Below are 22,823 nucleotides of genomic sequence, written 5' to 3'. Positions count from 1 at the left end.
CTGCACGTGTGAGAAGAGCGAGGATTGTTTGTGTGCTGTCTTCTCCTCCTACGTTCGGGCATGCAGAGCCAAGGGGGTGTTCCTGAAAAGCTGGAGAGACACAGTGTGTGGTAGGAATAAAGCTTTATCTATCTATCTATCTATCTATCTATCTATCTATCTATCTATCTATCTATCTATCTATCTATCTGTCTATCTGTCTATCTATCTATCTATCTATCTATCTATCTATCTATCTATCTATCTATCTATCTATCTATCTATCCAATGGCGAAAGTTTGATTTTGACATTGGTGGGGACATAATTTATTTGACATTGGTGGGGACAACATTCCCCGTATTCTGTGCATAAAACTGTTGTTATAAGAATACTTTCTTCCTCACATACCGGTAACCTGCATAATCACGTTGCATATTGCTTCATACAACGGAATATAGCCGCAACCGACCTCAACACATTAGCGAGAAAGACACAGCCAATCAAACAGCGACTTGGGTTAGAGAGGCGGGACTCAAAAAAGGCAAAGGCCAATCATTTTAGAGAGTTGAGTTACATAGGCGGGATTCATTGCAGGGGGTAAATCTGTTAACAGTTTGTGTTACACTTGTTGCGCTTGCGGCATTTTTTACAGAATGCCGTATAAAATATTTTCATCTTATTTAATGATTCCTGGATAAATGTTAAATGAAATAAGTAAAAAAGCACAAGACACAGACGGATATCAGTGGTTATGTATCAATATATATAGGCTTGGTCGAATTATTGCTAGGGACAATTGAGTGTTTCCTGGATATTGGTAGGGACATGTCCCTATCCCCCTTACCCAAATCGACGCCCTTCTATCTATCTATCTATCTATCTATCTATCTATCTATCTATCTATCTATCTATCTATCTATCTATCTATCTATCTATCTATCTATCTAGCTATCTATCTAGCTATCTATCTAGCTATTTAGTTAGTTATTTTTAATCAGTGTGTGCTAGCATGGCAATAATTGGTAATACTGTAAAATATTGTTGAAGAAGGGATGAACAAAAGCATCTTAACATCTAAGGCTCTACTATTAACTGCTAATGAATGCTGGGCCATTTGTAATAAAGTAATGGTTTGAGCTTAGCAATAATTAAATGTGTTATATATGAATCTCCCACAGAACAGAAACAGAATGATGGGGGATAAGAACCTATTCTTATATATATATATGTAAGATATATATATATGTAGGCTAAAATGCAAATAATTTCATTGGTATTGCTGAGTATGATTTCTAGATAGATAGATAGATAGATAGATAGATAGATAGATAGATAGATAGATAGATAGATAGATAGATAGATAGATAGATAGATAGATAGATAGATAGATCCTGCATAGTAAATATGCATATATATAAATGTGCTTGTAGTTAATGGTAACAATGTAAAATGTATGAGTTATAGATCATTATTTTACAGTTTACATGTATACCTTTTCCTTCTTCCTCTTACAAATACAGAGAAATACACTGAAAGCTGCCCAGCTACTCAGACTTTCAGCTACAATGTTCAGCAATGCCAGCAAACATGTGATTCCCTTAGCCTGGAACGTCAAGGGTGCAGCACCGACTATGTGCCCGTGGATGGGTGTGCCTGTCCAGCAGGGCTCTATGAGAGTGTGAATGGTGTGTGTGTGACCATGGATAAATGTCCCTGCTATCACAATGGAGAGTACTTTAAACCTGGCAAGTCAATCAACATAAAAAATGATCACTGGTAAGTTTTAAACAGTCAGGGATAAACATGAATCATGTTAAGTACAGTGCAATTATAGCAAATACTTAACACTGTAATATGTCCACTTTCTTAGTATTTGTACAAATGGAAAGCTTCAGTGCCAGTCTTGGAGGTCTCGTATGACAGGTTAGTAAATTTACCTTTTGCGCAGAATGACAGAATGGAAATGAACACATTCCAGAGTGTTTTTCTTTTCAGTTAGATTTACATAATGCTAATAAAAGGCACTCTGTATCCTACAGGCTGCCCTGCTCCAAAGGTCTTCTTTAACTGCAGTACAGCAGGGCCAGATGAGCATGGGATAGAGTGTGCACAAACATGCGCACAAAAGAACGTTGATTGTGTGAGTACGATACACATATTGTGCTTGTATTTTGTTTTTATCTGCCAGGAGCATCCAACTGTCAGAATATGATACCGAAAACTGGCCATTATTAAAAAATGAGGATAGTATTCACGTGTGTCATTCTCTAATGATTCTGATGGGTCTGAAGGTGGACACAGAGAGACAGAAAGAGAGAGAGAGAGAGAGAGAGAGAGAGAGAGAGAGAGAGAGAGAGAGAGAGAGAGAGAGAGAGAGAGAGAGAAGATTGGTTAGAAAACACAAGGACTTTTTAGTGTTTTCACATAGCCTACTCAGATTAAATGTTATTATTTTATTGTGGAAGTTGTATTCAGTGGTTTATTATAAACATGTACAAGCTGTACAGTAGGTGTGTTTTATTTCTGTACGAATGTTATAGTGAGATGTGCTCATGCCAGCAGCTAAACACAGAATTATGACAATCTGCATAAATTCACTGAGGTGTGTCCTGACTTGAATTAATTCCTTTGTTTAAGCTGATTGAGAATGTATTGTAATTTCTATTGTAATTACTTGTTCGATTTCTGAAATGTGGACTGATACGGCCAGTGTACACTGCGAGAAAGCATTAGAATTGTAGACAAAGGACTGAGGTATAAGCGGAACAAAACTCATCGTACAGCGTACTGTCATATTTTGTTTTGTGCCACTTAATACCACACCGGTGTGGATTAGTTTTATAAAAATGCACAGTTTCAACTATGTTACTCAAATACTACATATAGTATCTGGTTTAGTACAGAAACAAGTCAGAATTGGTGACTTAGGTCAAGTCAAGTCAAGTCACCTTTATTGTCACATCACCACAGCACATGTGCCATGGTGAGTGAAATTCTTGGAAGCGAGCTCCAGAAATTGCAGAACCATAGGTGTGATATTACTATCAGTACATCCATCAGGAAGTGTTGGCTAAGTGGTACAAATGCAGCTAGTTTTGTCGATTCAAATTCAATTCAATTTATCTGTAGAGCGCTTTTTTATTGAAAGACAGGCAGGCAAATGGATGTGTTTTTGGACCTTATATATTGTGTGGTGCTGATTGTGAGCAGAATTCAGGGTAGTTTAGTCCAGTGTAGCCATGATAGATAGATAGATAGATAGATAGATAGATAGATAGATAGATAGATAGATAGATAGATAGATAGATAGATAGATAGAAAATGACTCAAAAGCTGACATTATTTCAAAATAATAAATTTATTACATGTATAAAATGATTTACTTTTATTTGAGGGTTGTTCAAACGGCTAAAATATTGCTTCAAAGCATTCTTTGTAAGTAATATAGTTAAACTGACATGACAATGAAATATAGTTTTTTTGTTATATATATTTATATAAAATATATAACATATATAGCATGTTTATAGTTTAAGTATATATCAGTGTAGTTCCTTACAGAATATTGATATATAATTTAAAAGGTATTACTTTATGAATTACGTATTCAGAAATAACAGTAAAACATATATTTCAGATGTATTTCTAGGACTTGAAAGTATACTTTTTGGAAAATTTTACTATACGCCTTAAATTCAAGTGGTAAAAGTGGTAACGATCGACTGCCATCAGTGAACAAAAATCTGTAGAATTTACGTGTTGTTTTTCTTCAGCTTATTATTAAACTGTATTATTCTCTTCAGATTATTATTAAACTGTTTCTCGTTCCAGTATCCCACAGGATGTGAGTCAGGATGTAAATGTCCCGAAGACCTGCTTGATGATGGTCGTGGTTTCTGTGTTAAGGAGCATGACTGCCCATGCAAACATGACAATCACTTTTATGCTCCAGGTTCTGAAATAACGGAAGAATGTAACAAATGGTAGGTTTGTAATGATCGAGTCTTAAGTGGTTAAAATATTCGGTAAATCGTTTCAAAATCGTTTACTTTAAATGTGTAACTGTAGAGTCTGCTTAGTAAAAGTTAGTGATGTTTTTTTAAAAATGATGATGATGATGATGATGATGATGGTGATGATTAAAAAATAGAAATGTACATTTGTTATTTTTTCCCATTATTTTCCAGTATTTGCAAACGTGGCGAGTGGGACTGCACCAAGAACAAATGTCCTGGCACTTGCACCATCTATGGCAGTGGACATTACAACACATTCGATAAGCAAAGATTTGGTTTCGGTGGCTACTGTAGTTACATAGCTCTCCAGGTATCTAATGATGCACTGTGCTTGCCAAATTTCTCTCTGAATACTTCCAGTAATTTGTTAAGTCTGATAAACGATGACCATAGGGGAATATCAATATTATGTCATAGCCAGTAATCATTATACATGGATAAGCCGATGTCTAATGGAAACCTTATGAACTCGTTTATTAACACTTGTTTGCACTGCTTTTAAAGAACAACTGTGGAAATCAGACGAAAACCTTTCATGTGATCACAGAGAACGTGCCATGCGGGACAACAGGGACCACTTGTTCCAAAGCTGTTCGGGTTATATTAGGAGTAAGAACATATTATCAATCAACTGTAGTTTTTATAGTAATGTGTAATGTCTTGTACACCCATTTTCTCTAAATATTTTTATTATAAATGTTTATTTTATGATCTCAAGAAAATCTGTGGCAGATTCTCCAAGATGCTCAAAAACATTTACTAAAAACTAATATTTTTCTTTGCATGTGACTTGAATTACTTAAATTAAATTACTTATTAAGTGTGTGTGTTTGTGTGTCTGTGTGTATGTGTGTGTGTGTGTGTGTTACACATGTCGTACTTACAATATATTTGTTTTGTTGTCAACCTCAATAGAGAACAGTGCTGGAGTTGAGGGATGGCAAAATGACAGAAAAAAAAGCAGAAACTGGTCTATCTATTAAGTTCAATGTGAGATATGTGGGTCTTTACCTGGTCATTGACTCTGAAATCGGTCTAACAGTGTTGTGGGACTTTAAAACAACAGTCCGCATCATTCTCCAACCCTATCATATGGTGAGTCCAACCTATTGGGCCAAACCGAGAATTGTTTGCTTTTAATTCACATATCAATAACAAGAGCAAAGAATAATTGCGACCCACATTATTCTGATCACGATATGGTTGGATATACCTAATTATTTTCCAGGGCGAGGTTTGCGGCTTGTGCGGAAACTTCAACGGAAATGGCCAAGATGACTTCACCACTCAAGACTCACTGCAAGTTTCTGATGTGCTGGAGTTTGTAAACAGCTGGAAACTAGACAGCAGTTGCCCAAATGCTAACCCAGACTTTGATCCGTGTACTCAAGCACAGAACCGGCACAATTGGGCAAAACTTCAGTGCAGCATCATTAAATCGGACACTTTCAAAGAGTGCCACGATAAGGTACGTTCGAGTGAAGCTTGTCTTTGTGATTCTGCTGTTTAAATCAAGTTTTGTAGTATCGTAGATATCATTCTTCTCTTTCCATACTTTTGTAAAGCTGCTTTAAAACAATGGGAATTGTTAAAAGCGCTATACAAATAAATTGAATTGAATTAAATTGAATGTAATCATGCATGTGCAGGTGGAGTGGACCCCATATTATGAAAACTGTGTAAAAGACTCATGTGCATGTGACACCGGTGGAGACTGTGAGTGTTTCTGCACTGCTGTAGCTGCTTATGCACAAGCCTGTAATGAAGCAAAGGTCTGTGTGGCCTGGAGAACTCCAGAGATCTGTCGTAAGTCTCTTCTCTTCTATAACATCCAATACCTATGTATCCAGCAATGGATGTCATATTTATATATTACTTGACTGCTATTAGTGACCTTATATTAAATACTAAATGGTCACAGTTATGTTTTCAATATTTACTGTACATTTAGATAAAAGATTTTAAGTCATTTTTATACAATTGTATTTATTATGCAAATGATTGTATAAAAAAGGAATAAAGATAGGAAGAACACAGGTGCAAAGGAAGCATATGCTTCCCGTTTGGAAGCATAGTCCTAGACATAAACCGAAAACTCACAATTATGTTTCACAATGGAAAAACAGTTATATTGTCGAATTGTGTCAATAGAAATCAAGAAACATATACCATAATTCAGCAGCAGTGTAGCATACGGTTAAGTTGCTCCCAGGATAAGCTTCACATAATGTTTATTGTCATGCTAAAATGATGTGTATTTGTGTAACTTTCTACCGAAAAGCTGTGTTCTGTGACTACTACAATCACCTGAATGAATGCATATGGCACTACAGTCCCTGTGAAACACCTTGCTACAAAACTTGTCTCAACCCAACCGGCATATGCACTAATCCCTTACCGCACCTAGAGGGTAAAATCTCATTTTTTTTTTAGTTTCTGTCTTTATGAGTTCCTTTTTAAACATTGTGCTGTACCAATTCCATGTAAATCCTGAACTCCTGCATAGTTTCATGTTGTAACCTGAGTCAAAAGAATCAACTCCATCTCAAACAAATGGCATGATTATTAGCATATTAGTTCATGTTAAAACAAGCAAAAAAATATATAAAAAGCAAAATACACTATATTGAAAGTTATTCTTTTATACAGGATGTTATCCTAAATGTCCTGAGGACAAGCCCATTTTTGATGAGAAGAATCAGGTTTGCGTTGAGGAATGTCCAGGATGCTTTATTAATGGAACAGAGTATACGCCTGGGGAGGAAATACCAACTAAAATACCATGCAATTTCTGGTATAACCGAACAATACTTCTATAACGTCTATCTCTGTTTAAAAATGCATCTGTGACTGAATATATCTATAATATATCTGTGTATTTTTTCAGTTATTGTCACGAAAATGGATCTGAAATATGTTTCCTCAGACCTGGTAAGCACATTTTGTAATATATTGAATAAACTGAATATTGCCACTTTACATGAGAACATATTTGAAAGTTTCTTTGAATGTTCATTTGAGTTCATATTTATTTGTTTTACAATAAAATCCAAAAGATTAAATATATTAATTAGGTTGTTCACAGACATTAAATTACTCATATCATTTAAAAAAAAACAAATTCTAAATACAATACCTCATTTTAAATGTTTCACAGAAATAACAGATGATGATATTCTTTCCTTCCATATACTAATTACTCATCTTTTTTTTAACTATAAATATACAAATATACAAATACCAATTGTACAAGTACAAATGCTTTGTGTCAATCATGATATAACAACCCTAATGGCCTTGCTGAAGTAGCACAAAGCCTTAAGCACTGAACCATGACTGAGTCAACACTGCCTGATTTATGCTACTTTCAGACACGTAAGATTAGCATACTAAATAAATGATTCAGACATGTATCTCAGAACTCTTATAACTGACACTTAACTGTTGACTTTTGTTCTTGGGTTTCATTTATTTCATTACTGACTTTAATTAATTTTGTTGTGACACTTGTCTCGCTCTTCTGCGATATGAGTTAACGTAGCTAAATGCATACATCAAGTTCATTAAAAATTGGTTAAAATGCTGCATGCAACAATCTCTGTGCACCAAAAAAGAACACAGTTTTTCAATGTCTTAACTGATTGAATAATGATTGAATAAAATAATTTGATTAAGTTCACTCATATAGTCAATGATAATACTTAATATATGCATTTTGTTTCTTAAAGGTTGCTGCTTTTACAATGGAACAGAATATAATGACAATGATGTCATATACAATGTAACAGACAACATGGGAACATGCTACTATGCTATATGCATAAATAACACTGTCAACAATGGCAGCTATCCCTGTGAAGGTTACATCACACCAACAACAACTGAAATATCAACAGTAACAACACCAGCACCAACAACAACTCCAGTATATACAACTGCTACAGTAACAACAACAGTAACACATCCAACTACAATGAGCAGTACTACAGTCAGTGAAAGTACAGAATGTATTATATGTGAATGGACTACCTGGATCAATGTGTATGACCCAGTGACAGGAGGGTGGGATGATTTAGAAACATATGAAAATATCAAGAACAGTGAACATAAGATATGTAAACAACCAGAAGACATTGAGTGCAGAAATGTACAAAATCCTGATATGTCTCTGGAGGACTTTGTACAAAGTACAGGTCAGGTTGTGCAGTGCAATGTTTCATTTGGTTTAGTGTGTGAAAAGAGGCAACAGACAGTTCGCCCATACAAATGTTTTGATTATGAAATTAGAGTACTTTGTTGTGGAGAATGTGGAACAACCACTAGTCCAGGAACAGTAACTACAACTCCATCTACTACATCTATTACAACAGCTGAAACCAGTACAACACCTAAAACTGTGCCAACATCTACAACTGGAAAAACTACCAAACCAACAACTACTCCGTTAACTACAACTGAATCAACAACATCACAACAAACAGTAACTACATCTCCATCTACTACATCTACTACAACACCTGAAACCAGTACAACACCTAAAACTGTGCCAACATCTACAACTGGAAAAACTACCAAACCAACAACTTCTCCATTAACTACAACAGAATCAACAACATCACAACAAACAGTAACTACAACTCCATCTACTATATCTATTACAACAGCTGAAACCAGTACAACACCTAAAACTGTGCCAACATCTACAACTGGAAAAACTACCAAACCAACAACTACTCCGTTAACTACAACTGAATCAACAACATCACAACAAACAGTAACTACATCTCCATCTACTATATCTACTACAACAGCTGAAACCAGTACAACACCTGTAACTGTGCCAACATCTACAACTGGAAAAACTACCAAACCAACAACTACTCCATTAACTACAACTGAATCAACAACATCACAACAAACAGTAACTACATCTCCATCTACTATATCTATTACAACAGCTGAAACCAGTACAACACCTAAAACTGTGCCAACATCTACAACTGGAAAAACTACCAAACCAACAACTACTCCATTAACTGCACCTGAATCAACAACATCACAACAAACAGTAACTACATCTCCATCTACTATATCTATTACAACGGCTGAAACCAGTACGACACCTAAAACTGTGCCAACATCTACAACTGGAAAAACTACCAAACCAACAACTACTCCATTAACTGCACCTGAATCAACAACATCACAACAAACAGTAACTACATCTCCATCTACTATATCTATTACAACGGCTGAAACCAGTACGACACCTAAAACTGTGCCAACATCTACAACTGGAAAAACTACCAAACCAACAACTACTCCGTTAACTACAACTGAATCAACAACATCACAACAAACAGTAACTACATCTCCATCTACTATATCTACTACAACAGCTGAAACCAGTACAACACCTGAAACTGTGCCAACATCTACAACTGGAAAAACTAACAAACCAACAACTACTCTGTTAACTACAACTGAATCAACAACATCACAACAAACAGTAACAACAGTAACACATCCAACTACAATGAGCAGTACTACAGTCAGTGAAAGTACAGAATGTATTATATGTGAATGGACTACCTGGATCAATGTGTATGACCCAGTGACAGGAGGGTGGGATGATTTAGAAACATATGAAAATATCATGAACAGTGGACATAAGATATGTAAACAACCAGAAGACATAAAGTGCAGAAATGTACAAAATCCTGATATGTCTCTGGAGGACTTTGTACAAAGTACAGGTCAGGTTGTGCAGTGCAATGTTTCATTTGGTTTAGTGTGTGAAAAGAGGCAACAGACAGTTCGCCCATACAAATGTTTTGATTATGAAATTAGAGTACTTTGTTGTGGAGAATGTGGAACAACCACTAGTCCAGGAACAGTAACTACAACTCCATCTACTATATCTATTACAACAGCTGAAACCAGTACAACACCTAAAACTGTGCCAACATCTACAACTGGAAAAACTACCAAACCAACAACTACTCCGTTAACTACAACTGAATCAACAACATCACAACAAACAGTAACTACATCTCCATCTACTATATCTACTACAACAGCTGAAACCAGTACAACACCTAAAACTGTGCCAACATCTTCCTCTGGAACAACAACCAAACCAGCAACTACTACAGATATAACAGCTGTGACAGGGCCTACACCAACGAAAAGTCCTCAACACAATTTAACAACCACACCTGAAAGTGAGCAAACATCTACAACTGAAAAACCTACCAAACCAACAACATCACATACAGTAACAACAACTCTACCTACTGTATCTACTACAACAGCTGAAACCAGTACAACACCTAAAACTGTGCCAACATCTACAACTGGAAAAACTACCAAACCAACAACTACTCCATTAACTACAACTGAATCAACAACATCACAACAAACAGTAACTACATCTCCATCTACTATATCTATTACAACAGCTGAAACCAGTACAACACCTAAAACTGTGCCAACATCTACAATTGGAAAAACTACCAAACCAACAACTACTCCATCAACTACAACTGAATCAACAACATCACAACAAACAGTAACTACATCTCCATCTACTATATCTATTACAACAGCTGAAACCAGTACAACACCTAAAACTGTGCCAACATCTACAACTGGAAAAACTACCAAACCAAGAACTACTCCATTAACTACAACTGAATCAACAACATCACAACAAACAGTAACTACAACTCCATCTACTATATCTACTACAACAGCTGAAACCAGTACGACACCTAAAACTGTGCCAACATCTACAACTGGAAAAACTACCAAACCAACAACTACTCCATTAACTACAACTGAATCAACAACATCACAACAAACAGTAACTCCATCTCCATCTACTATATCTATTACAACGGCTGAAACCAGTACGACACCTAAAACTGTGCCAACATCTACAACTGGAAAAACTACCAAACCAACAACTACTCCGTTAACTACAACTGAATCAACAACATCACAACAAACAGTAACTACATCTCCATCTACTATATCTACTAAAACAGCTGAAACCAGTACAACACCTAAAACTGTGCCAACATCTACAACTGGAAAAACTACCAAACCAAGAACTACTCCATTAACTACAACTGAATCAACAACATCACAACAAACAGTAACTACATCTCCATCTACTATATCTATTACAACGGCTGAAACCAGTACGACACCTAAAACTGTGCCAACATCTACAACTGGAAAAACTACCAAACCAACAACTACTCCGTTAACTACAACTGAATCAACAACATCACAACAAACAGTAACTACATCTCCATCTACTATATCTACTACAACAGCTGAAACCAGTACGACACCTAAAACTGTGCCAACATCTACAACTGGAAAAACTACCAAACCAACAACTACTCCGTTAACTACAACTGAATCAACAACATCACAACAAACAGTAACTACATCTCCATCTACTACATCTATTACAACAGCTGAAACCAGTACGACACCTAAAACTGTGCCAACATCTACAACTGGAAAAACTACCAAACCAACAACTACTCCGTTAACTACAACTGAATCAACAACATCACAACAAACAGTAACTACATCTCCATCTACTATATCTACTAAAACGGCTGAAACCAGTACGACACCTAAAACTGTGCCAACATCTACAACTGGAAAAACTACCAAACCAACAACTACTCCATTAACTGCACCTGAATCAACAACATCACAACAAACAGTAACTACATCTCCATCTACTATATCTATTACAACGGCTGAAACCAGTACGACACCTAAAACTGTGCCAACATCTACAACTGGAAAAACTACCAAACCAACAACTACTCCGTTAACTACAACTGAATCAACAACATCACAACAAACAGTAACTACATCTCCATCTACTATATCTACTACAACAGCTGAAACCAGTACGACACCTAAAACTGTGCCAACATCTACAACTGGAAAAACTACCAAACCAACAACTACTCCGTTAACTACAACTGAATCAACAACATCACAACAAACAGTAACTACATCTCCATCTACTACATCTATTACAACAGCTGAAACCAGTACGACACCTAAAACTGTGCCAACATCTACAACTGGAAAAACTACCAAACCAACAACTACTCCGTTAACTACAACTGAATCAACAACATCACAACAAACAGTAACTACATCTCCATCTACTATATCTACTAAAACGGCTGAAACCAGTACGACACCTAAAACTGTGCCAACATCTACAACTGGAAAAACTACCAAACCAACAACTACTCCGTTAACTACAACTCAATCAACAACATCACAACAAACAGTAACTACATCTCCATCTACTATATCTACTAAAACAGCTGAAACCAGTACGACACCTAAAACTGTGCCAACATCTACAACTGGAAAAACTACCAAACCAACAACTACTCCGTTAACTACAACTGAATCAACAACATCACAACAAACAGTAACTACATCTCCATCTACTATATCTACTAAAACAGCTGAAACCAGTACAACACCTAAAACTGTGCCAACATCTACAACTGGAAAAACTACCAAACCAACAACTACTCCGTTAACTACAACTGAATCAACAACATCACAACAAACAGTAACTACATCTCCATCTACTATATCTATTACAACGGCTGAAACCAGTACGACACCTAAAACTGTGCCAACATCTACAACTGGAAAAACTACCAAACCAACAACTACTCCGTTAACTACAACTGAATCAACAACATCACAACAAACAGTAACTACATCTCCATCTACTATATCTACTACAACAGCTGAAACCAGTACAACACCTAAAACTGTGCCAACATCTACAACTGGAAAAACTACCAAACCAACAACTACTCCGTTAACTACAACTGAATCAACAACATCACAACAAACAGTAACTACAACTCCATCTACCATATCTACTACAACAGCTGAAACCAGTACAACACCTGAAACTGTGCCAACATCTACAACTGGAAAAACTACCAAACCAACAACTACTCCAGTAGTTTCAACTACACCCACATCTATTCCCACAACCACAGAGTGTTTCTGCATAATAAATGGAGTGCAATATGAACCAGGTTAGATATTAATACTAATTATTTATACAGTTTAGAAGCTCATGGAATAACAGAATGTCTTTTCTTTTTCAAATGAAAGTGTCACCTAACACATTATTTTCTGCCATGTATCTCCATTTCTTTATTGTTTTATCAGGAAAACCAATATTTGAAGACAAAGACATTGGCTCAGGTGTATGTTTGTCCATGTTCTGTTCTGATAGTTGTCTAATACTTAACACAACAAGACCATGCCCAACAACAGCAACACCAACACCAACACCACCACCGAAAAACTGCACAGAATGGGGAGTAGAAGTAAGTTTCACTCACACAAATAATTCTCTGCAGAGATCCTTCTCAATTCATACTGATAGGATACCCTTCACAATGTTTTTTTATTTGTGAATGCTTTTAATTACATAAGTAATTTGGCTGTTTTTGACTGTCAGTTTTAATGGTGTTTAAGATTACAATAGCAAGTACAATTTTATTAATAGATAAATGTTAGACTTGGTTTGTGAAACAACTTATTATAAAAAATTATAGCATTTGTAGGAATGCATTTTTAGATCACTAGATCTTACAAAGGTCTGGATGATAGAACCTTAAAGGATTAATATTCGATTCATTCATGCAAATCAAAACTTATGAAAACATTAATCCAACTGAAACTGACAATTGTATTTATAACATCCGGTGAATATTTACATATCACTGTAACAGCGATAATATGTTGTATATGATTTATTATCATTAAAATGTGCTATTTTGTCTGGTTATAGGAAAATGAGATATTTGAGATCTGTAACTGCACATTGGCCAGGTGCATTGAAAACAATACGGTTGAGATCATCCCATACGAATGTCCACCTCTTCAAAACATCACTTGTTCAAACGGCAAACAACCTGTACTGGTGCCGGACGAGTATCACTGCTGTGAACAGTATGCTTGTGACTGTGAGTGAAAGGCATACTGATATAAATTGCAAACAGATGAATAATATACACATAGTATTAATGAAATAATTAGAATTTATTCACATATTTTGCTTCCAAATTTAAATCATAATGTGGATTATGACAAAAAAAAATGTTCTATATTACAGGCTTTTGTGAAGGATGGGGAGATCCTCACTACATAACATTTGATGGACGGTTCTATAGTCATCAAGGAGAATGCACATATGTTTTAATGGAGGAAATCAGTCATAAACACCACTTGAAAATTTACATTGATAACGTCAATTGTGACCCTCGAGAATCTGTGTCCTGCCCGAGATCTATCATCGTGTCCTACCACAATAGAGCGATCACACTGAAAAACCACAACCTTTTAGGGGCTGCCAAGCTGGAGGTGAGGTTTAATATCATAATATCTACACAAAAGTTTATGCTAAGCCAGTAACAGCTTCATTGTGGTTAATTTATCCCATTTTTATCAACACAGGCTTTAATGGGGAATTCTTCTCTGAAATTACCATTTGAAGAAAAAGGCCTGAGGGTGATGAGCTCAGGGTTGACCTTAATCCTGCAGATTCCAAAGCTAAATGTTGTGGTTATGTTTGGAGTCACTGGTTTCAGCGTAAACTTGCCGTTCGAGTATTTTGGGAACAACACCCAAGGACACTGTGGTATGGAAATATAAGTGCAACTATTTAAGTGCAACAAACAATTCTCTTAATTTTTTTTGAGTCCATAGACATAGTGTGTTGTGGAATTATGTGATTCAAATAAAAAAATAAATATATGTCTAGAGATAAACACTTATCTATTTACAGTAAGCCTGGCATTATAAGCTCTTCATTGTTATTTTATTTTACTGGTAAACTTTATTACAAGTCATTACGTAATGCGATAATGCATGTTCAAAACTTGTACTTGTAATTTTCTAAGGTACCTGCAACAACAACAAGGCTGATGACTGCAGGCTACCTGATGGGAAACTTGTAGATGACTGTGCAGTAATGGCAAACTCTTGGCAAGCTACAGACCTGAACAACCCTGACTGCAAACCACCACCAGTGGAGCCAGAAACAGTTGCACCCACAAAAGCTCCTTGTCCGATCAATGCAGTATGTGAGCTTCTTAAGAGCGAGTGAGTATTACACCATTAGCATATTTGCTAGGTTTCACTTGATACCTGGCACCAGAATATCTTCACACTTATGTTGTATACACAAACAAAACATACACAACTTTTATACAAATCTTTCTCTTTTGTCACAGTTTGTTTAAGGAGTGTCATCCCCACGTCTCCCCACAAAACTACTTCTCAGGCTGCCAGTTTGACAGTTGTCACATGAGCAACCCAACTGCGGTCTGCACGAGTGCTCGGACCTATGCAGTAGCTTGCTCTCAGGCTGGTGTCTGTATAAACTGGAGGGACCACACTGATATATGCAGTAAGCCACCTAACCATATGCAACAGCCCTTTTAACAGACATGCATGATCCCATTCTCATGAGAAAATAATGACAGAAAACAAAAATCATAAGAAAAAATAGCATAAACAAATGATATGTATGTATATTTCCCCAGCTGCCAAATGTCCAGCAGATAAAATTTACCTACCTTGTGGACCTGCTGATCCTCCAACCTGCAAAGACAAGTGTGCATTTATATCTAATTCATCTTTTACTACCAATCACTATACATAAGATTGTGTCTTTTACTAAACTTTACTAACTAATATACCTGTAGAATTTATCAGATTTTCTCTGGTTGTGTATTTGTTATATCTAGTGGTATATGATATTGTAGCATTTCTGAAAATGATAAGGAGTGAAATGAAAGGTCGCTGATGCAAATCCAGTCCAGAAAAACTGCATTTATGTTCCTAATGCCAATGTACAGGTATTTACTCAGATGTGGATGGAATTTCATAAGGTTTACTATCTTTAATTGTTTTTATTATAAGGCCTGATGACCAGTTCATGAACGTGACTACTGAGGGTTGTTTCTGTCCTAATGGCACAAAGCTCTTCAGTAAGGAGTCAGAAGTGTGTGTTGACAAGTGTGGTAAGTGATTAGCTTGTCTCTAATACCTGATCACATACAGTAAGTAAACATTCACCTCCAGAAAGACAGAAAATTTAGAAAATCCCTTTAAACACAAAGTCTAATCTTGCTGGCAGTGGCAACAAGGTTTCAACCTGAAATATCCAGATACAGTAGTTAGTAGAATTTCTAATTCCATAATAAGTCGTGGCCTAATGGTTAGAGAGTCTGACTCGTAATCCCAAGGTTGTGGGTTCGAGTCTCGGGCCGGCCATGACTGAGGTGCCCTTGAGCAAGGCACTGAACCCCCCAACTGCTCCCCGGGCGCCGCAGCATAAATGGCTGCCCACTGCTCCGGGTGTGTGTTCACGGTGTGTGTGTGTTCACTGCTGTGTGTGTGTTCACTGCTGTGTGTGTGCACTTTGGATGGGTTAAATGCAGAGAATGAATTCTGAGTATGGGTCACCGTACTTAGCCGTATGTCACTTCACTTCACTTCACTTCAAAAAACACAAAACAGCCCCAAAGCATCGTTGTTCTATCACTGTATTGGCCAGAGGGAAAGGCTTCGTTTGTACAACCTTCTCAAACTGCTTTCTATTATTGTGGCTGTAGCTATTAATCAATTCTGTAATTTGGCAAACATTTTAGATGAATAAGTGATATATAAGACACAATAATCATTTCCAGACAGATCATCCTTTCTAAATTTCACTTTTAAGGACAAAATAAATTGTAGTACTACTGCTACTAATACTATTACTACTATCACTACTAATACTATACTACTAGTACTGCTAATAATAATAATAATAATAATAATAATAATAATAATAATAATAATAATAATAATAATAATAATAATAATAATAATAATGTTACACTATAGTAATAACTGCCTCAATATTTGATGTATCTTTGTCTTTGTAGGATGCCTGGACCCCGATGGTCAAGGACGCGAGGTAAATTCAGGTTCTTCTTGCATTTTAAATGAGAAAAGTCACGAACCATCGCAATTTTCACAAGTATTCTCCATCACTGATTGATACTTTAGCATGTTTTGGCCATTTTGTATTTCTGGTGTCTTTCAACAAGAATTAAGACAGAATATATGGGTAATTCAGCCGAGATGAATGGGCGAATGTGACAAGATATGGACATTTATGATGTAGCAGTTCTGTATACTCAAATTATAATTTAACATTGTCTCTAAATTTTTAATGGCAGTTTGGAGAGAAGTTCCAGTACGGTTGCCAGGATTGTGTGTGTGATGAGTCGTCAGTGTCCATCAACTGCAAACCAAGGCAGTGTTCAAATGACAGCAACCAACTGACTTGCAGCGATCCAGGATTTATTGTGGCCAATGTGACGGATCCATCGGATGCCTGTTGCACTATCCTTACCTGCAGTAAGATAGCATTATTTTTGGATGCTTAGTGTTTGCTTGTGATCCTTCTCTAGTATTAAGGTTCATTCTTTCAATTAGAGAAATTGTTTAAAGAATTACGTAGTGTTTGTATGTGGACATGATTCACATTGTAGAGGTTAATTCTTCTTGTTCTGTCAAATTCTTCAGCTGTCATTCAGTAAAATCAGCAAAACGGTCAGGTGTCGACTTGTTTTTTCCATGACTCCATGTCACTTTTTTTCAGGCTGTGAGAGCAGCACCTGCCCCAGTGTAAATGCCAAGTGTTCGCCTGGCTACACTCCTGTATTCAAAGTGCCTGAAGGAAAATGCTGTGCTGAATACACATGTGGTATGAACACTGAAAATTACAAATTTTATTCTGCATCTCTAATCATATTATATATATATATATATATATATATATATATATATATATATATATATATATATATATATATATATATATACATATTTTTTAAATATTTATTTACAATTACATGGTTTCTTCTCACAGAGCCAAAGAGTGTCTGTGTCCATAAAGGTCTAGAGTATGAGGTAACTGCGAAAGACATTCACAGCTTTGCTAAAATCTCACACCCATGACATGTGTCACAGGTTTTGTAGCTTTAACATGTTAACAGGTTTTGTAGCTTTTTAATGTTATCGATATATAATTACATAATACAAATGTCCGTTCCAGCCTGGTACTTCAATCCCTGTGATCGACTGCCAGGAGTGTCGCTGTACCCAGGATGTGGATCCGAATACACAACTGTATAGGGTCCAGTGTGGAATGGTGACTTGCAATGAACAGTGTGGCCCAGTAAGTTTTGGTTAACCTTCTCCCACAGTCTATAAAACTATTTGAACAAATGTGTTACTACAATGACGAACGTGTACATGAAGTTTATTCAACTAGCTGCAAAGGCATATATTTTTGGGAATTCATACTTTTAAAATGAAAGTAGTACGAATACAAACTGAAATATTCAATTCAATTCAGTTTTATTTGTATAGCACAGTGGACGTTGTCTCAAAGGGGCTTTACAAAACCTAAAATTTTAAGTTGCTTTATTTGCATTTACCTTTATTTATCCCTAATGAGCAAGCCTGAGGCAACTTTGGAAAAGATAAACTCTGTTAGATGGTATGAGGAAGAAACCTTGAGAGGAACCAGACACAAAGGAGAACCCATCTTTATTTGGGTGTGATATGTGAGACAACGCTAATGAAGGGGTTAAGAAGAAGAAGAAAAAAGAAGCCTTCATTTTGTCACATATCTCTTCACATATTCCAGCTTTGGAGGTTAGGATCAGAGTGCAGGGTCAGCCATGATGCAGCTCCCTTGGAGCAATGAGGGTTAAGGGCCATGCTCATGGGCCCAACAGGGACAGCCCTCTCTGCTCTATGAGCGCTGTATCATGGCTGACCCTATGCGCTGACCCCAACCTCTAAAGTTTACTTTACAGTTATACAGTAAAGTAACACATTGACCACAAGGTTAAGGGTTTGAATCTTAAGACCTCTAGCAAATCACTAAGAAGTCCTTAAACAAGTGCCCCAACACTCTCTTTATGCCTCACCTGGGATAAACATCAGTCTGTGTGAAAGCAGCTGTAGAATGAATAAATGTGAACGGTGTATTCTAGCCCATGCAGTATGGCCCATATTTTCATAATCATGTTCAAAGTCACATTAATTCTTGGTGTGACAAATTACACAAATCACGTGGCTCAAACACTTAAACTCAAATGTTCATGGTGGCATTTACTGGGATTCCCTCAAAGTGTGTGTGCACTCCAGGGCAGTGTGTACATATGGGTTCATTTATGTGATAGCAAGAAATTTGTCAAGGCTAATATTGAACTGTTTCTGTTCAAAATGTTTCATATGTCGTGACACATGGACTGATGTATTGACTTTTAATCTTATAATGTAATCTTATAATCTCTCTCTCTCTCTCTCTCTCTCTCTCTCTCTCTCTCTCTCTCTCTCTCTCTCTCTCTCTCTCTCTCTCTCTCTCTCAGGGATATAGCTATGTCGAATCAGACACTAAGGAATGCTGTGGAAAATGTGTAAAGACAAAATGTGTCCTTAACTACAACGGCACAGTACAGATATTGGAGGTAATGGCCATGGAACAGTTGTGGTATAGGAAGTAAATAATATGCAAATCTTGGCAATTCATAAGTAAAATTTACTGAGGTTTACTAGGTCTTAAACCATTTATTAAACAAGTCATTATTTTAAAATTATTTCCAATGGGTCGCTATTTCAAATATATTTAAACAAAATTACAGCTGTAAAGCAATACACTAAAATAGTGTATTACAGTATGTGCATATGAATTTAAATGTTTTGCTGTTGTGAAGTATTCTGTAAGAGTTTGTGTGTGTGTGTGTGTGTGTGTGTGTGTGTGTGTGTGTGTGTGTGTGTGTGTGTGTGTGTGTGTGTGTGTGTGTGTGCAGAATGGTGCAGAATGGACTCCTTCAAATGATGCATGTGACAAATTCGTCTGCATAATGACTAATGGAGAATATGTTACTACAAACTATAAGATCCAGTGCCCACCATTCAACATCAGTAATTGCCAGCCGGTAAGTAACACACACACACACACACACACACACACACACACACACACACACACACACACACACACACACACACACACATAAAAGACTAGTAAGTGCTGGGTTGTGTAACAAATATAACATAAAACTCTTTTTGTAATAAATTGTTGCATCAGAATGTTAGTCATTGGAATTTATTCTGGGATCTTTATTTGCAGGGAACCGTGCAACTTTCTTCTAATCGCTGCTGCCAAGTCTGTGAGTAGCACTATATAATAAAGCCTTTGATTAATATTAATGTGTCTTTTGGAATTAAATAGGAATTTAACTACAATGCTTCAAAAAAATTATGGTATCTTGTCTTTCTGTGTGTGTGTGTGTGTGTGTGTGTGTGTGTGTGTGTGTGTGTGTGTGTGTGTGTGTGTGTGTGTGTGTGTGTGTGTGTTTTCAGGTGTGGATATGGACAGTGGATGTAAAGTACAGACCAGTTTCGATTACATTACTCATGACAACTGCCGGTCAAAGACTACAGTGGAACAAACACACTGTGAGGGACACTGTGACAGCTACAGCAAGTAAGTATATATGCACACATGCACACACACACGTGCACACACACAAGCACACACACACACACACACACACACACACACACAAACACACATACACACAAACACACACACACGTGCACACACACAAGCACATACACACATACACGCACGAACACACACAAACACACACATACACACATGCACACACACACACACACACACACATACACACACACACGTGCACACACACAAGCACATACACACACACACACACACACACACACAAACACACACACACACACACACACACACACACACAGACACACTGTTATAGCAGTCGTTCCCTAAGCAGCATATTCTCTTCTCTCTGTTGAAGTCAATAAGACTAAAATACTCCTAGTCATTTACCTAAAAAAAATAAACAACAACAACCATAAACTCTTCTATATTTAAGACATTCACATAAATTTATTAGTCACTATGGCTGTTACAAAGTCCTCAGAACCCTGAATCCTAACAAATCCTAACACTTCACCATATCAGTAATACAAGTCCCTTACAACAAGCCATGGATGAGTTGTTGCTATAGAAACAATAATGCATTAAAAAAACAACTAGTGTTCACGTATACATGACAGGACTGTTGTCCAAGGCATGTAGTTATGCAACATTTATGCACACCTTCTAACCAAACAGATTTGATGTTTCAATCATGCTGTGTTTTTTCAGATCTATCTGTTTCTCTGTTTCAGGTACACTGAGTTAGGCTCATCAACTTGTAGCTGTTGCCAAGCCAGTCGCACCAGTAAGCAGACAGTGAGTCTGGACTGCGAGAACGGAGATACAATAAACCACACCTACCTCCATGTTGAGGCGTGCAGCTGTGACCAGACTAAATGTCTTGGAAAGAGTCAGAGCACACCGACTCACACGGAAGATACTCGCCGCAGACGCAGCTTCAGACTCCCATAAAGATGTACCTTAACGATATCATACACACAGCAGTCACGAAGATCTCCATATTTTTTTTCCATATTTAGGAAAAATTTCACACGCTTTATGATCATGATTACTTTTTCAACGATGTTATTATAGGACCAAATCGCTTTGCTTTTAATTCAAATATATATGTAGCTGTTTAAATAAAGTGCAATTTAAAAGTCTTTGGTTTTTGTGTTTGTCCTTTACTCGGTGTAATTCACTGCACAGAAAGTAGCCGTAAAACGTAAACTACAGTATATGGGAATATGAGTGAGACATGTTTAAGTGTTTACTATGTTTTAAGTGCATCATTCAGAAAATCAATACATTTTTAATGTGACACGATCATGTCGGTTTCTTCTCTATAACATCTCAAGCATTCAGCCATTTTTGTCCACACAGGCTGCTTACAGTAGGTACCAGGTACTTGTTCAGTCTCTTGTCATTTTGAGGGTCTACTGCCACTCACTGCTAGCAGGTCTACCTATGAACGCAATTCGTCTTCTGCAAATGATCCAAAATGCAGCTTGATTTCTCTCTCACTCACTCATTTTCTACCGCTTTTATCCGAACTACCTCGGGTCACGGGGAGCCTTGTGCCTATCTCAGGCGTCATCGGGCATCAAGGCAGGATACACCCTGGACGGAGTGCCAACCCATCAAAGGGCACACACACAATCTCATTCACTCACACAATCACACACTACGGACAATTTTTCCAGAGATGCCAATTAATCTACCATGCATGTCTTTGGACTGGGGGAGGAAACCGGAGTACCCGGAGGAAACCCCCGAGGCACGGGGAGAACATGCAAACCCCGCACACAAGGCGGAGGCGGGAATCGAATCCCGACCCTGGAGGTGTGAGGCGAACGTGCTACCCACTAAGCCACCGTGCCCCCCTCAGCTTGATTTCAACCTGCCAAAAGTTTTCACACACCAACCCACTGCTTAATGAATGAACATCCCCTAGATGTCCAAACAGCTGAGTCACTGACTATCTTCAAACAACGGGTGACGACCTTCCTCTTCCTGAAACACTTGAACTAGGGCTTATTTTCCCTGTTTGTTTTTAGTGTATATTAAAAAAAAACCCTGAACACAGCTTTTAGGTTGACGTTATCCTAAGTCTGTAACCTAGTGAACCAGTGTTAATATATTCATTAGAGATTTAATCACTCTGCATAAAGGTGTCTGCTAAAGGCCATAAATGTAAATGTAA

The 22,823-nt window shown here is 37.0% G+C and overlaps 1 protein-coding gene across 2 annotated transcripts in view; it reads left to right on the top strand.

Annotated features, from left to right (window-relative positions):
* LOC113653937 (mucin-2-like) overlaps positions 1-21,783 on the top strand; it is a 30,368-nt gene extending 8,585 nt beyond the window's left edge. Inside the window, exons 15-47 of one of the 2 annotated variants that reach the window (XM_047819525.1) lie at positions 1-110; positions 1,501-1,756; positions 1,851-1,903; positions 2,020-2,120; positions 3,812-3,963; positions 4,168-4,306; positions 4,501-4,605; positions 4,912-5,091; positions 5,225-5,464; positions 5,646-5,802; positions 6,278-6,406; positions 6,646-6,790; positions 6,884-6,927; positions 7,725-7,958; positions 9,522-13,109; positions 13,246-13,406; positions 13,874-14,048; positions 14,198-14,445; positions 14,539-14,722; positions 14,985-15,186; positions 15,318-15,493; positions 15,630-15,699; positions 16,009-16,109; positions 17,019-17,050; positions 17,316-17,496; positions 17,741-17,845; positions 18,011-18,051; positions 18,197-18,319; positions 19,524-19,622; positions 19,965-20,093; positions 20,288-20,327; positions 20,521-20,644; positions 21,373-21,783. The exon at positions 1-110 is cut by the window's left edge and continues 17 nt beyond it. In XM_047819525.1, coding sequence (XP_047675481.1) covers positions 1-110; positions 1,501-1,756; positions 1,851-1,903; positions 2,020-2,120; positions 3,812-3,963; positions 4,168-4,306; positions 4,501-4,605; positions 4,912-5,091; positions 5,225-5,464; positions 5,646-5,802; positions 6,278-6,406; positions 6,646-6,790; positions 6,884-6,927; positions 7,725-7,958; positions 9,522-13,109; positions 13,246-13,406; positions 13,874-14,048; positions 14,198-14,445; positions 14,539-14,722; positions 14,985-15,186; positions 15,318-15,493; positions 15,630-15,699; positions 16,009-16,109; positions 17,019-17,050; positions 17,316-17,496; positions 17,741-17,845; positions 18,011-18,051; positions 18,197-18,319; positions 19,524-19,622; positions 19,965-20,093; positions 20,288-20,327; positions 20,521-20,644; positions 21,373-21,592 — 8,044 coding nt within the window. In that variant the 3' untranslated portion in view covers positions 21,593-21,783. Of the gene's footprint in view, positions 111-1,500; positions 1,757-1,850; positions 1,904-2,019; positions 2,121-3,811; positions 3,964-4,167; positions 4,307-4,500; positions 4,606-4,911; positions 5,092-5,224; positions 5,465-5,645; positions 5,803-6,277; positions 6,407-6,645; positions 6,791-6,883; positions 6,928-7,724; positions 13,110-13,245; positions 13,407-13,873; positions 14,049-14,197; positions 14,446-14,538; positions 14,723-14,984; positions 15,187-15,317; positions 15,494-15,629; positions 15,700-16,008; positions 16,110-17,018; positions 17,051-17,315; positions 17,497-17,740; positions 17,846-18,010; positions 18,052-18,196; positions 18,320-19,523; positions 19,623-19,964; positions 20,094-20,287; positions 20,328-20,520; positions 20,645-21,372 lie in introns of both variants that reach the window. The other variant, XM_027163832.2, reaches the window with a different exon arrangement.
* The last annotated feature ends 1,040 nt before the right edge of the window (positions 21,784-22,823 follow it).

Source organism: Tachysurus fulvidraco, chromosome 10 (genome assembly GCF_022655615.1).
Source record: "Tachysurus fulvidraco isolate hzauxx_2018 chromosome 10, HZAU_PFXX_2.0, whole genome shotgun sequence".
Classification (NCBI taxonomy): Eukaryota; Metazoa; Chordata; class Actinopteri; order Siluriformes; family Bagridae; genus Tachysurus; species Tachysurus fulvidraco.
This window is presented reverse-complemented; position numbering and strand designations above follow the sequence as displayed.